Genomic DNA, 12,553 nt, shown 5'->3' with positions numbered 1-12,553 from the left:
CACTTCTGACATCTTCTTGGATCATTACCACTGTGCCCTGGAGCAAGGCAGGTTGCTCTACACCGATCCTGCTCCTGGAAAGAGCCACCTTCCTGCAGAGCTTAAATCTACCCCTAATTAAACACATCTCAACCAGCTAATAAAGGTCTTCAAGACTGCGAGAAACTTCCAGGCAGGTTGGAGCACAACTCTGCAGAAAGGTGGCTCTTCATGAGCAGGATTGGACAGGTCTGTCCCTGCAATTATTATGATCCACAAAAGTCCATGGGGAGGAATACACACTTTCATGACAGGTGCTTTTGAGCACCTTTTCACTGGGGACATCAGGCAACGATTACAGTCCAATGACAACACATAAATGATGTCAGCATTTATGTGGCTAGAGACCTTTCAGGAGTACAAGAGTAATTAATGCTCAGTCCTGCAATTATGAGACCTATTAAGGGATGGAATAACAGCCTCTCCAGAGAGGAGCGTCACGTGACCTGTGAACAACAGTAACTGAAGCCAAGTGTCCTGTTGCATGATTACTGGAGAGACTGAGCGGGAGTTTTCTTCATAGAGTGTGTGTGTGTGTGTGTGAATGCTAAAGAGGGTTTTTGTGACTTGTAGTTTAATGTTAGACACTAAAACAAAAGCTGACGTCTTCAATTTGTCAGTTACTGAATAAAGCTGTTAAGTAGGATTGTGAATATTTTCTCTGCCAATGATTCAACTTGATTAAAATATACATTGAAATGCATGATTTGTTTAGATTTGTCTTGATTATGTTGGTACAATTCATAGTTATTTTCAACATTATACACTGTAAAAATGGATAATGTAGGCCTACTGGCAGAAAATTACCAGGACATTATCCAGTAATTTTACGGACGTTTCCATTAACCAAAACACAACGCAATGAAGTTTGAAATTCAAAATACAGGTAAAACACCTGTAAAAAAAATATATACAGAAAATTCCGTCAAATTAATAAAGTACATTGTGCCCTATTTTTACGGATTGTTTTAAGAGTGTAGTAAAATCTTGCCAAAAATCATACTGTTTTACAATAACAGGCTAAACATTTGCCTTTTGAATGAGAAATGTATACATAATATATTGGATATTATTAATATCTAATCATTAATTAAATTCTGTAATTAACTGAATGTTCATTGTCAGAAGTATTCTTTTTTTTTTTTTTTACACTGCTATTCAGTATTCCTGCTCTTAAGTGTATCTCTGCTCTTCACAATAATACCAATGTGTCATACACTAAAGTGTTTGTATGATATTATTCCCCAGCGTTCATGCTATTCTGCACATATTATATTGTACAGCACACAGTGTGTATGTGTAGGTGTGTCTCTTCTGCAGTCTCTGGCGTTTTATGATAAAACACACTAGCTGTTCTGTGATAACCACACACACACAAACAAACTATCACCGGCTGCTTTAAGGGCGTTTACAGAATTTTCATTTTGAAAATTACAGTGTTCTCTGAATTTTCCTCATATTATCTTTGCCTTAATAAGCATGTTAGCACCATTACATTTAACACTTTGGTATAATGAAATGTTGGTTCCAGGGCCCTATTTGTGTTTTATCTTACCAAAGCAAAGATGTGTTATATTGACTCTGAACTTAATCATCTTTTTTTAATGTTTTTGTTTAATGGACAATGTTCATAGTGCAAATTAGGGTGACCACCATCAAACAAACCAAATGTGGGATGATTACTAAGTTTGTGTGGGACAATGTGGGACATGTTACCAACACTAAAACTAACTTAATAAAAACATTTGTATTCTGCCTTTCAGCTGATAAAAATACTTTGTTTTTAGTCTCTTCCAGAAAACACCATTACAACACAATGTAACATAACATGTCTTTATTTTACATGTCATTTAAATTCAACATCACTGACCCTAAAGGCAGCAGGCATCATGCAGATAACTATTTTTGATTTTGAAACAGTTCTGACCAAGTCCAACTCCGCTCCACATTTCGATTGACAGCCGTCACAACCTACTAGTGACCGTGTTTACTCCTTTCTGTTCAACCATTGGATAGGATTTTAAAAAACGGCTGTTGTATTTGTGTAAGGCGGGATGTTACTTTTGTCGAAGCTCCACGCAGCAAAAAGAATAAATGAAATGCTTTCTTAAAAAGGCAAAAGAACGCATGCATTTTCCTAATATGACAATTAAAAACCAACAGACTGATGAAAATGCGGGACATTTTCTCAATACGCGACGTGCGGGACAAAGGGTGAAAATGCTGTGCGGTATACAACGCAAAGCGGGACGGGTGGTCACCCTACTGCAAATGACTGGTGGTGAAAAAAATCTGTTATTTAAAAGATGGCGTAGTTTAAACAGTTTCACCCCTGGTTTGTTAATGCATGAACAGAAATGAATATGATAGTAAATATACTGAACAGCAACACAGTTGCATTGAGAAACGCCCTCTACTGCTCGTGAAAAATGATTACAACCTGAAGGATTTCAATAAAAGAATTCACTGATAATGTTTATTAAATTTACTAGCCTAAAGCAAAGCAGTTTAATAAGAGTTACATTTTAGGTAGCCTATGTGACAAACCTTAACTCATTAAAACAATCTGCAAATATTTTCAGAATCTATTTATTTTTACATTACATGGAGCACAGAAATAGTTTTATAAATCTAAAATGATGAGCCAATTACCTTTGAACTACACTGTAAAAAATTATAAACTTAATTTACTGTTTATCCAATGACAATTTAAAAAAAGTTATCATGTTTTTGGAAGTAAAACTCAAAAAAGCCCATGCAATGAAACAAAATATGAGTTTTTTTTTTTTTTTTTTTTTTTTACAGTGTAGTTAAATCATAAGTTTCAGTAATCTAGGACACTTTCCCCCCAAATAATTGGGGGGAACAATTGCTCATTACCCCCCTTTTTTTTGTCTAATTCGCTATAGAGTTCATTCTAATAACATAATCTTTGATATTCTACTCAATAACTTTAAGTAATGTTGTAGGTATAAGAATAAGATTAAACATGCATGATATTTCAAGAATAAAAGGATTATTCTGGCAAATGAAAAGAAAAATAAAGTTGGGTAACTCTTATCTTCACTGTCTTCTTTATTACTCTACTTCAGTTTACAGTTTTCTGGACTAAGGCCTCATACCATAACTTTTGAACTTTAAGTTACGGCAATCATTTACGTCCATAAAACTAGAGCCATAAAGGAGACAAGTGAAGATTTTTTAAAACAAATAAACCATTTTCTGCAATAGACCAATAAGATGCTCATGTGGATCAGAGAGAGGAGACGGGAGCTCATCTCTGCTGAGACGATAATGAGGATCAGAGGTCAAAGCATTAGAGGATGATGCACTCTTTGCGGTTTCTGGTGATCTTTTCTGGCTTTCCATCCTTAGCCTTAACAATGGCCTCCATAATCTATATGAATTGGACAAAGGAAAATTAGGAAAATTAAAAGAACACAGCACTACTAGTTAAATTTGTAGACAAACTTGACAGTACGTTATTCATTATCTAAATTAGTTTGTTAGACAAATATAAAATTGTGCTAAACTATACATTTCTGGACAAAACTTTGTTTAAATGGATCATTTGTACAGGATATTGCAGGAAGAGCAGTCAACAATGTCCACCATAGATGAGAAACCGTTCATAGCCCAGGGTGAACCTCATGAGTGAATGTCCATGAGTGCGCAGAGGTGCAATCTATTGATTTGTTTCACTTTTTTGGTGACTACACGCTCTCATAATTCAGTCTGTTATTCCATAAAGCTGTCTTAAAGGGTTAGTTCACCAAAAAATGAAATTTCTGTCATTAATTACTCACCCTCATGTCGTTCCACACTTGTAAGACCTTCGTTCATCTTCAGAACACAAATTAAGATATTTTTGATAAAATCAAACTGCCAAAGTCACGCCACCCAGTGGTGAACCATTGAAATTTCAAAACACTTATGAAGTAACGAAGCCTTGTTTACTGAAATCACGTGACTTTGGCAGTTTGATACACGCTCCGAACCACTGATTCAAAACAAAAGATTCGTAAGCTTCGAAGCTTCATGAAGCAGTGTTTTGAAATCACCCATCACTAGATATTGTTGAATAAAGTCGTTATTTTGTTTTATTTTGGCACACAAAAAGTATTCTTGTCGCTTCATAATATTAAGGTTGAACCACTGTAGTCACATGAACTGTTTTAAATATGTCTTTAGTGGCTTTCTGGGCATTGAAAGTGTTAAATATCTTGCTGTCAATGGAGGCCTCACTGAGCCATCGGATTTTATCAAAAATATCTTAATTTGTGTTTCGAAGATGAACGAAGGTCTTACGGGTGTGGAACGACATGAGGGTGAGTAATTAATGACAGAAATTTTCATTTTGGGGTGAATTAACCATTTAAACTTACAAAAATGCAAATAGCAAATGCATGATGATACTACATTTATAATAATAAACCTAAAAATTACTGGCTTGAAAAGGCACTAATCAATCAAATAAATAAATAAATAAATATATACAGCAGTCAACATTTGAAGTGGATCAAAAATGTTCATCAAAGTTGTCCTAAGAAGAAGGTTTTAGGACAACTTTGATGAAAGGTTTTGATCCACTTCAAATGTTGACTACTATATATATATGTGCATATAGTGTGCATATCCATAATTGGGCTCAGGTGCAGGACAGAAAAAAAACAAAAACAATAAATGAACAAAGAAAAACAATGTCCCCATACTGAAATTGCAAGTGCTCTTTGGTTGGGTCATAAAAATGAGAAGAAAAAAAAAAGAACAAACTCCACGGCACTTCTTCTATATAGAAGAAGTGCCGTAGATTTTTTCCCTCTCATTGTTAGGATGCACTGTGCTTTACAGGCTATTAGGCACCACACATTACAAACAAACAAACAAATACAAAAAATGCAATATTTCCAGATGCTTACATCCTCATCATAAGGGAAACCACCCATTTCTAACTTTGAGAAGACCAGATGTTCATTGATCTTTATCTCAAAACTTCCTACATGGAAAAGGAAAGAAAGAGTATGTTAATATAATGTCCACAGACAAAGGTGACAATGTTACTGTTAACTCCACAAACTTTGATCTATTATTAATGGGGATTTTAATAGCTCCCTTAAAAAGGTTTTAAAAAGATGGTTCACCCAAAAATGAAAATTCTGTCATCATTTACTCACCCTCAAGTTGTTCTAAACCTGTATGAATTTCTTTCTTCTGCTGAACACAAAAGAAGATAGGCTGTTTTGAAGAATAATAGTAAACAGTTGATGGACACAGTCGATGTCCATAGTATGGAGAAAAAAAAAAAAAAAAAATAGGCTACATACAAAATACCGACATTCTTAAAAATATCTTCTTTTGTGTTCAGCAGAAGAAATTCAAACAGGTTTAAAACAACTTGAGGGTGAGTAACTGTTAAATGACGACAGAATTTTAATTTTTGGGTAAACTATCCCTTTAAGTAAGTTTAAAGTATTTAGCTAAAAAGAGAATTAGAGTTGAAAAGTTTTTATAAAACACAAGGACTACTGGAAATTAAGAGTAAGATATATGTGGACAGTCAACAACCTCTCCTGCCCACGAAGCCAGACACCTCCGCATCAGGAAACTTCGCGTTGATGTCTCGCTTCAGCTCATGGAAGCGAGGCGCGTAGCCTCATCCGCCGCTGGAGGGTTAGAGAGAAGTATTTTTATTTTAGTTTAAAATATGCGCAGTCATTTGCGTGTGTAACCGGCTTTTTCAGAAGTCGCCATACATGATCGCTTAAACCGGTTTCTCCACATCATACGATAAAAATACCAGCGCTGTCAATCAACGTTCTTCCCCTCCCCAATGAATTGGTTGAACCGGTCCACAAAACGTTTGAACGATTCATTCACGGTCCGAGTGATTCTTGAGTGAACAACTCAATGACTCATTGTAATGATGTAAATTTTAAGCATTGTTTAATGTAAATACAAATTATATTTTAAATATAGTTTTAACCGTTTTCATGAATCATGGCTGCGACCAATTGAACGGACACAAGAACAGTAAATATAGTAATTATAAAAAAGTAAATAAAAAAAAAAAGTAAGAAAACGAAATATACGACTACATATGATTTATTTGAACATTTTGGAGTATGTATACTGTATAAGCCACGCTTGGAATGTCAAGAACCATGCGATGAGGTAAACAATCGTTGGATCGGTTTTTGAACCGATTCTTTAAACGAACTGTTCAAAAGAACCGATTCGCGGTAAATATTCGTATTTCCCAGACGCGTTCGGAGTACTCCGCCTTTATGGGCATCACATCTTCTTCAAAATGAGTGTTTGAAGACCAAGTATGTGGTACGCAGCTCTGTAGATTTTTTTATATATACATGGCCATAACTTGGCCAACACATTCCAATGTATTCGCATTAAAAGAAGCTGCTTCGGCTTTAAAATCATATTTACAATAAGGAACAACAGTAAAGACATGTAGCTAAATGAACTTACCAGTATTCTACTTTAATCTTCACCACCATGATGCTTGTCTATAGATGCTGACCTGTGAAGGTTAATGACGGCTACCTGGTTGTTTGAGGAGACCGAAAACAATATACGCCCTGGAGACACCTGCGTCAGGTATGGTTACACCCTGCCTGCTTATCTCCACCTGTTTGACACGCCTACAGAGTATCCAAAGGCCAGTAACATCATCACGGTCAATGAGAATGAAACTCTTTCAAAACCTTTCAAAATAAATGTAAACAGATGCATAAAATTACTTTTTTCAGAGTACACTAAAACACCGAAGTACTGCTAAAAAAAACAGAAACATCTCAAACCACACTAACCGTGTTTAGACTGTGAAACTAGTTTAAAGCCAGTTCTGATGGTTTGCTGGTTGATAAGCTTGAAAACCATTTAAGGTTGGTTTAAGCCTATTTCAGCATGGTATGCAGCACTGAATGTAAAATAAAATGGGTTTACATTTAGATTTAGTATGTATTAATTTTGATATACAAATAGTTGCTTTTAAGTTAGGACAACCTGACAAAAAGCTTACTTACTTGACCTTTTTTTTTTTTTTTTTAATATCTTCAAACCAGAATTTACAAAAATTGAACAATCCATGTGTTTTATTTAATGTCAACAAACCAAGTTAAACAAGCAGCTAAACATCACTGTCCTCCCACCCCACTGCACTACATTAAATCATGTTTGATCTACTGCCTTAGAGACAGAAAAAACTACCAATTCCTGTTAAACTAAAAACAGTAATTTCCTATTGCAGTCTATTTAAATTTCCAAAATTACTTCTTCTATTGTTTAAAATCTTTGTGATGAATGTGGAATGTGTTACAATGTCATAGATTAAATGATTAACCAAATCCAACATTAAAGTTTGCTTACATAATTTGTGTGAATGAATATATATACATATATACATACATATACATATATACATACATATACATACATATATATATATATATATATATATATATATATACACACACACACACACACACACAGACTATGTAAACAAACTTTTATGTTCGATGCAATTAATCGATTTGACAGCAACAAACACAACTGGGAGTCAAAACCGGATGAGAGCTCAATTTGTTATTAATCAACCGTACATGTACAGTGTGTCATAAACTGATGTTCAGTAGTTTCTAAAAAACACAAAACAAAAACAACATGGTCATCATGCAGCAGTCTCTACAGGTCATATAAATGCCCTTAAAGCAGCTATTTGGTTTAATTTAAAGACAATGAATTCTATAACACTACATTAATAATAATAAAAAAAACAACTACTGCACAAAATGCTTGCAAGAGGCAATCACCTGAGCTTTGACACCAAGAAAAATTGGTCTAATATACAGCCTACAGTACTTTAAACAAACATTTCAAGTACTCACCAATATTAAATTCATGTATTTGAGATCTCTTCATGCTGATATGGGATGGACACCATTAAGGGACACTTGCAAAATGACAATTTATGCACTCATACACCCAAAAATGTGGTTGACCCGAGCTTTAGGCATTCCCTTCTTACAGCAATGATTTTAATGCATTAGTACATCACACATTACACATTTTTAAACCATCCAAAACTAAAAAAAAAAAAAAAAAAAAAAAAAAAAGCAGATGAACAGTGACTCCAGTAGGCAATGTGGCTTTAACAAAACAAAACAAAAAAAAAAAAAAAAAAAAAAAAAAAAAAAAAGGGGGGAGATAGTTCACCCAAAAATTAAATTTTTCCAAACCTGTTTGAGTTTCTTTCTTCTGCTGAAGACAAAAGATGATATTTTGAAGAATGTTGGTAAGCAAACAGTAGACGGCAGCCATTGACTTCCTTAGGAGGAAAAAATAATATACTCTGGAAGTCACTGGGGTCCATCAACTGTCTGGTTACCAACATTCTTCAAAATATCTTGTGTGTCTAACAGAAGAAAGAAACTCAAACAGGTTTGGAACAACATGAGGGTGAATAGATGACAGAATTTCCATTTTTGGGTGAACTATCCCTTTAACCCTTCCAGTGGCCTCCTCCTCACTGTCCCCTCATCTTTCTCCTCTTGCTTAAAGGATGCACAGACTGCAGGCCTCATACCATAACTGCTTGCTTTAGAGTTACGATAATCATTTATGTCCAGCACCCAGAAAGGAGGAGTGAAGAGAAGGGGACATTTAAGGATCCTGCACCAAAACACTCTCTCTAGATGCTTATGTTTTGCTTTTAAAACAGAACCGTTGAAAATGTTGACATTTTAGACGTCTGCAAGGAGTGATTCAGGTGTCTTGAGAGCCAAAAGTGAAGGGTTAAGAGGTGAAACTTTAGAGGATGACACAAGGAGGCTGGCTCTTGGTGATCTTCTCCACCGGCTGGCCATCGTAGGCTCTTTGGATAGCATCCATAATCTTGTAGATGAGATAAAGAAGAGATGCAAGCACACATATGAAAAACCATGAACTTTTTACAGCTGAAAATGTTACCAGCCTGTCCAGTGGTGAGATATTTACTCACATCATCCTCATAGGGGAAGCCACTGGTTTCCAGCTTTGAGAAAATCAGTTTTCCATTGATCTCGATCTCAAAGCTCCCTGCAAAAGAGAAACAGAAGGGCTCATGATGTTTGCTGACAATCATATTATTTTTTGCATAAATGGAAATCATTGCGTGGTCATAAATCTGCAACATACCTTGGCGGCCAACGAAGCCACTCACATCCGCATCAGTGAACTCAGCAGTGACGACCTGCTTGAGCTCCTGAAAGCGGGGCTCGTACCCTCATCCACCACTGCAACACAAAAGAGTCTGAATCTGATCTGAATGCAATTATGCTTCTCAACATATGTTTGGTTGTGTAAGAGTTTTTATCTGACAACGAATAGACTAGAACAGAGAAAAAAAGGCTGAGTCGTAATACCATAAATACTACTGTAATCACTCACTGGAGATAGTACTTGAGCTCATACTGTAGAAGGTTGCACATAACTTTCCTCATAGTTCAGTTATTGTGTGTTGTCAACCATATAAAATGTACTTCTTCCAAAATGCAAATACATTCACATTTTTTTTTTTTTAATTTGTCACATTAATAATCTGTTAAGCAACAAAGAATATAATGTTTGTATAAATCAACAATTAAAGTTAATCTAAAATGTTACTGAGAAAATATAGTATTATTTTTAGTAGTCCCGGAGTCGCTGGAGAGACTGGATGTGTGTTTCTTAATCTGTAAAGGTTGAAAATCTCTTTCCTAAGCGACTTATAGCATACTTACTGTAGTCACTGGTAAAATCCCATAGAACATGAAACATCTTAAACCTCAGATCTTTAAACCACTTCTCTATCAAACTATCAATATATTACTGTTCACGAGACACGACGGGCATTTTGGTTAAAATATGATGCGTGATAAATCAGTGCATAACACTTAGCCATAAATGCATAAAGGAGATGGAGATCATGAAGGGTGTTGTGATAACACAGAAAGCAGATCTAGCAATTTACATGAGCTGGTTAATCTACCACATTTCTGAAGGTATTTTACCCAAGCAGAGGAAAAAAAAGCTTGTAAATCACACAACATTTCAGATCATTTATAAATACATCTGTTGTGAAAACACTCACCAGTATTCGACTTTTATTTGCACAACCATATCTGCCTCGCTGCGTCACTGCGTGCTTTTACGCTATTATGTGCTTCCGTGTCTTATATGAAACTAAACCTCTAGCGCCCCCTATCAGCTGGAAGAGGCACTTTGATGACAAAACCATCAGAAACGTGTCGTTGAACAGCCACACGATGGCAGCAGGCATTAACCCATTTAATCCCAAATTCTTCTGCGAGTGAGCCCATGTTTTTTGCTTCTTGGATAGCCTAATGAGACAAACTGCGAGTCTTTTCTGAAAAAGATTTTTAAAAGTCTATAAAGTTATGTGTTTTATTCCTGGTCTCTCAACTACAACCAGTGGTAGGCTAATTTACAAAGTCAAAATATCATTTTACTTAATATCATGTAAAAACAATTATGTTGTCGATCAATCAGTTACTTATCATTTATTATCATTTACTGGAGGGATTAAATGAGTGAACTAAAAACAACACCATACTGATCTGAAAATCCTAAATTTCCTATGATCTTGTTAGTGACACTTACATTATGGCAATAGGCTGTTTGAATTTAAAAGTTAAATTACATTGATAATCCTGTGGATATGTCCTGTGGATTTAAAGGGTTAGTTCACCCAAAAGGGAAATTTCAGTCATTAATTACTCACCCTCATGTCGTTCTACACCCGTAAGACCTTCGTTCATCTTCAGAACACAAATTAATTAATGTTATGAAGCGACGAGAATACTTTTTGTGCAGCAAAAAAACTAAATAGCGACTTTATTCAACAATATCTAGTGATGGGCGATTTAAAAACACTGCTTCATGAAGCTTCGAAGCTTTACAAATCTTTTGTTTCGAATCAGTGGATCAGAGCATGTATCAAACTGTCAAAGTCACTGATTCACTGAACCACTGATTCGAAACAAAAGATTCATAAAGCTTCGAAGCTTCATGAAGCAGTGTTTTGAAATGGCTCATCACTAGATATTGTTGAATAAAGTGGTTTTTTTTTTTTTTTTTGGCGCACAAAAAGTATTCTCGTTGCTTCATAACATTAAGATTGAACCACTGTACCCACATGAACTGTTTTAAATATAACTTTCTGGGCACTGAAAGTGTTAATTATCTTCCTGTCAATGTAGGCCTCACTGAGCCATTGGATTTCATCAAAAATATCTTAATTTGTGTTCTGAAGATGAATGAAGGTCTTACGGGTGTAGAACAACATGAGGGTGAGTAATAATGACAGAATTTTCATTTTTGGGTGAACTAACCCTTTAAACAACGGCCCTGGTTATAATAAATACAAAATAATGCAGGACATCCAAAATGCCTTTGATGGCAAAGACATCAACAGAACTCATGATAGCATGAGATCTCAAACATGGACCAACCATTTGCTCCATCACTGCCTGTGAAAAAAACATAACAGTCCAAAGCTTTTTTTTTTTTTTAAATTGAGCCCCGATTGTTGTTAAGATTGAACACGACCGCTTCTGCTGATGACTCACCCCTGAAGTCATTTTCACAGAATAGTGCACTGATTTGCTGTGTCATTTGTCATTAAGAGCCAGGTGGGTTTCAAATGAGACACGGTGATTTGAAGCCATATTACACCATTATGGGCTCATTATGATGATGTCATATGGACTCATATGGTTTTGACAGGGCAAGTGAAAAGTTTCAGACGAGAGGCACAGATGCATCATATTTCGAGCTTTAGTTTATATACAGCTTCCAACTTTTTCTCCTGCATTTGTTGATGAAAAGGACAGATAATAGTACTGTAAATCCAAATAACAAGAAATTATGTTAATATGAAAAATAAAGATGCAAGACTGAAACTACACTCTCAGGAAGAAATTGTACCTGTAAATTGTACAACTTTCTACCTTATTTACACCTAAAAGTTCTACTCTAAGGCAGGGGTTCCCAAACTTTTTTCCCCAAACTGAATTTACTTTAACACTATTTATAAATATTAGGATTTAAACATATTACTGTTGTAAATTACAATTGTCCTGTAAAATAAACAGTATATAAATGATAGACCTAATGATTATTTTATTTTACACTGCAAGTTACAATACTAAAATTTAAGTCTTAAATTCTTAATTTTCAAACATTCACCTTTTACAAGACTTAGAGAGGAACAAAAGCAATTAGTCTAGGAGCAAACAATATTTGTAATATATAGTGTCAGTTTTATTTGACAACTAGATTAAGAAGCAAGAGAAGAGGAGAAATGTAGAGAAGTTTTTTTTGTAAGTGCGTAAGTGCATTGGTTTAAGGATGTGGAGTAGTTAAGTGCTTATGGTGTGTCTTCAGCTGCTTCTTGAAAGATGTGATGGTCTCAGTGGTTTGGGTGGAGGTTGGCAGCTCATTCCACCAGAGAGGAACAGAG

The 12,553-nt window shown here is 35.3% G+C and overlaps 2 protein-coding genes across 2 annotated transcripts; both read right to left on the bottom strand.

The window, feature by feature from the left end:
* Positions 1–2,612: 2,612 nt before the first annotated feature.
* selenow2b (selenoprotein W, 2b) lies at positions 2,613–6,686 on the bottom strand. Its single transcript, XM_051888293.1, has 4 exons — positions 6,523–6,686; positions 5,605–5,702; positions 4,959–5,035; positions 2,613–3,436 (listed from the first exon to the last, which is right to left on the bottom strand). The coding sequence occupies exons 1-4, from the start codon at positions 6,549–6,551 to the stop codon at positions 3,356–3,358; spliced, it is 285 nt and encodes a 94-aa protein (XP_051744253.1). The 5' UTR covers positions 6,552–6,686; the 3' UTR covers positions 2,613–3,355.
* Positions 6,687–7,618: 932 nt separating this feature from the next.
* selenow2a (selenoprotein W, 2a) lies at positions 7,619–10,298 on the bottom strand. The gene is made up of 4 exons (XM_051888292.1): positions 10,163–10,298; positions 9,229–9,326; positions 9,053–9,129; positions 7,619–8,946 (listed from the first exon to the last, which is right to left on the bottom strand). The coding sequence occupies exons 1-4, from the start codon at positions 10,189–10,191 to the stop codon at positions 8,863–8,865; spliced, it is 288 nt and encodes a 95-aa protein (XP_051744252.1). The 5' UTR covers positions 10,192–10,298; the 3' UTR covers positions 7,619–8,862.
* Between the last annotated feature and the right edge of the window lie 2,255 nt (positions 10,299–12,553).

This window comes from Ctenopharyngodon idella, chromosome 3 (assembly GCF_019924925.1).
Source record: "Ctenopharyngodon idella isolate HZGC_01 chromosome 3, HZGC01, whole genome shotgun sequence".
Taxonomy (NCBI): domain Eukaryota; kingdom Metazoa; phylum Chordata; class Actinopteri; order Cypriniformes; family Xenocyprididae; genus Ctenopharyngodon; species Ctenopharyngodon idella.
Note: the sequence above shows the minus strand (reverse complement) of the source record. Positions and strands in the feature narration are given on the sequence as shown.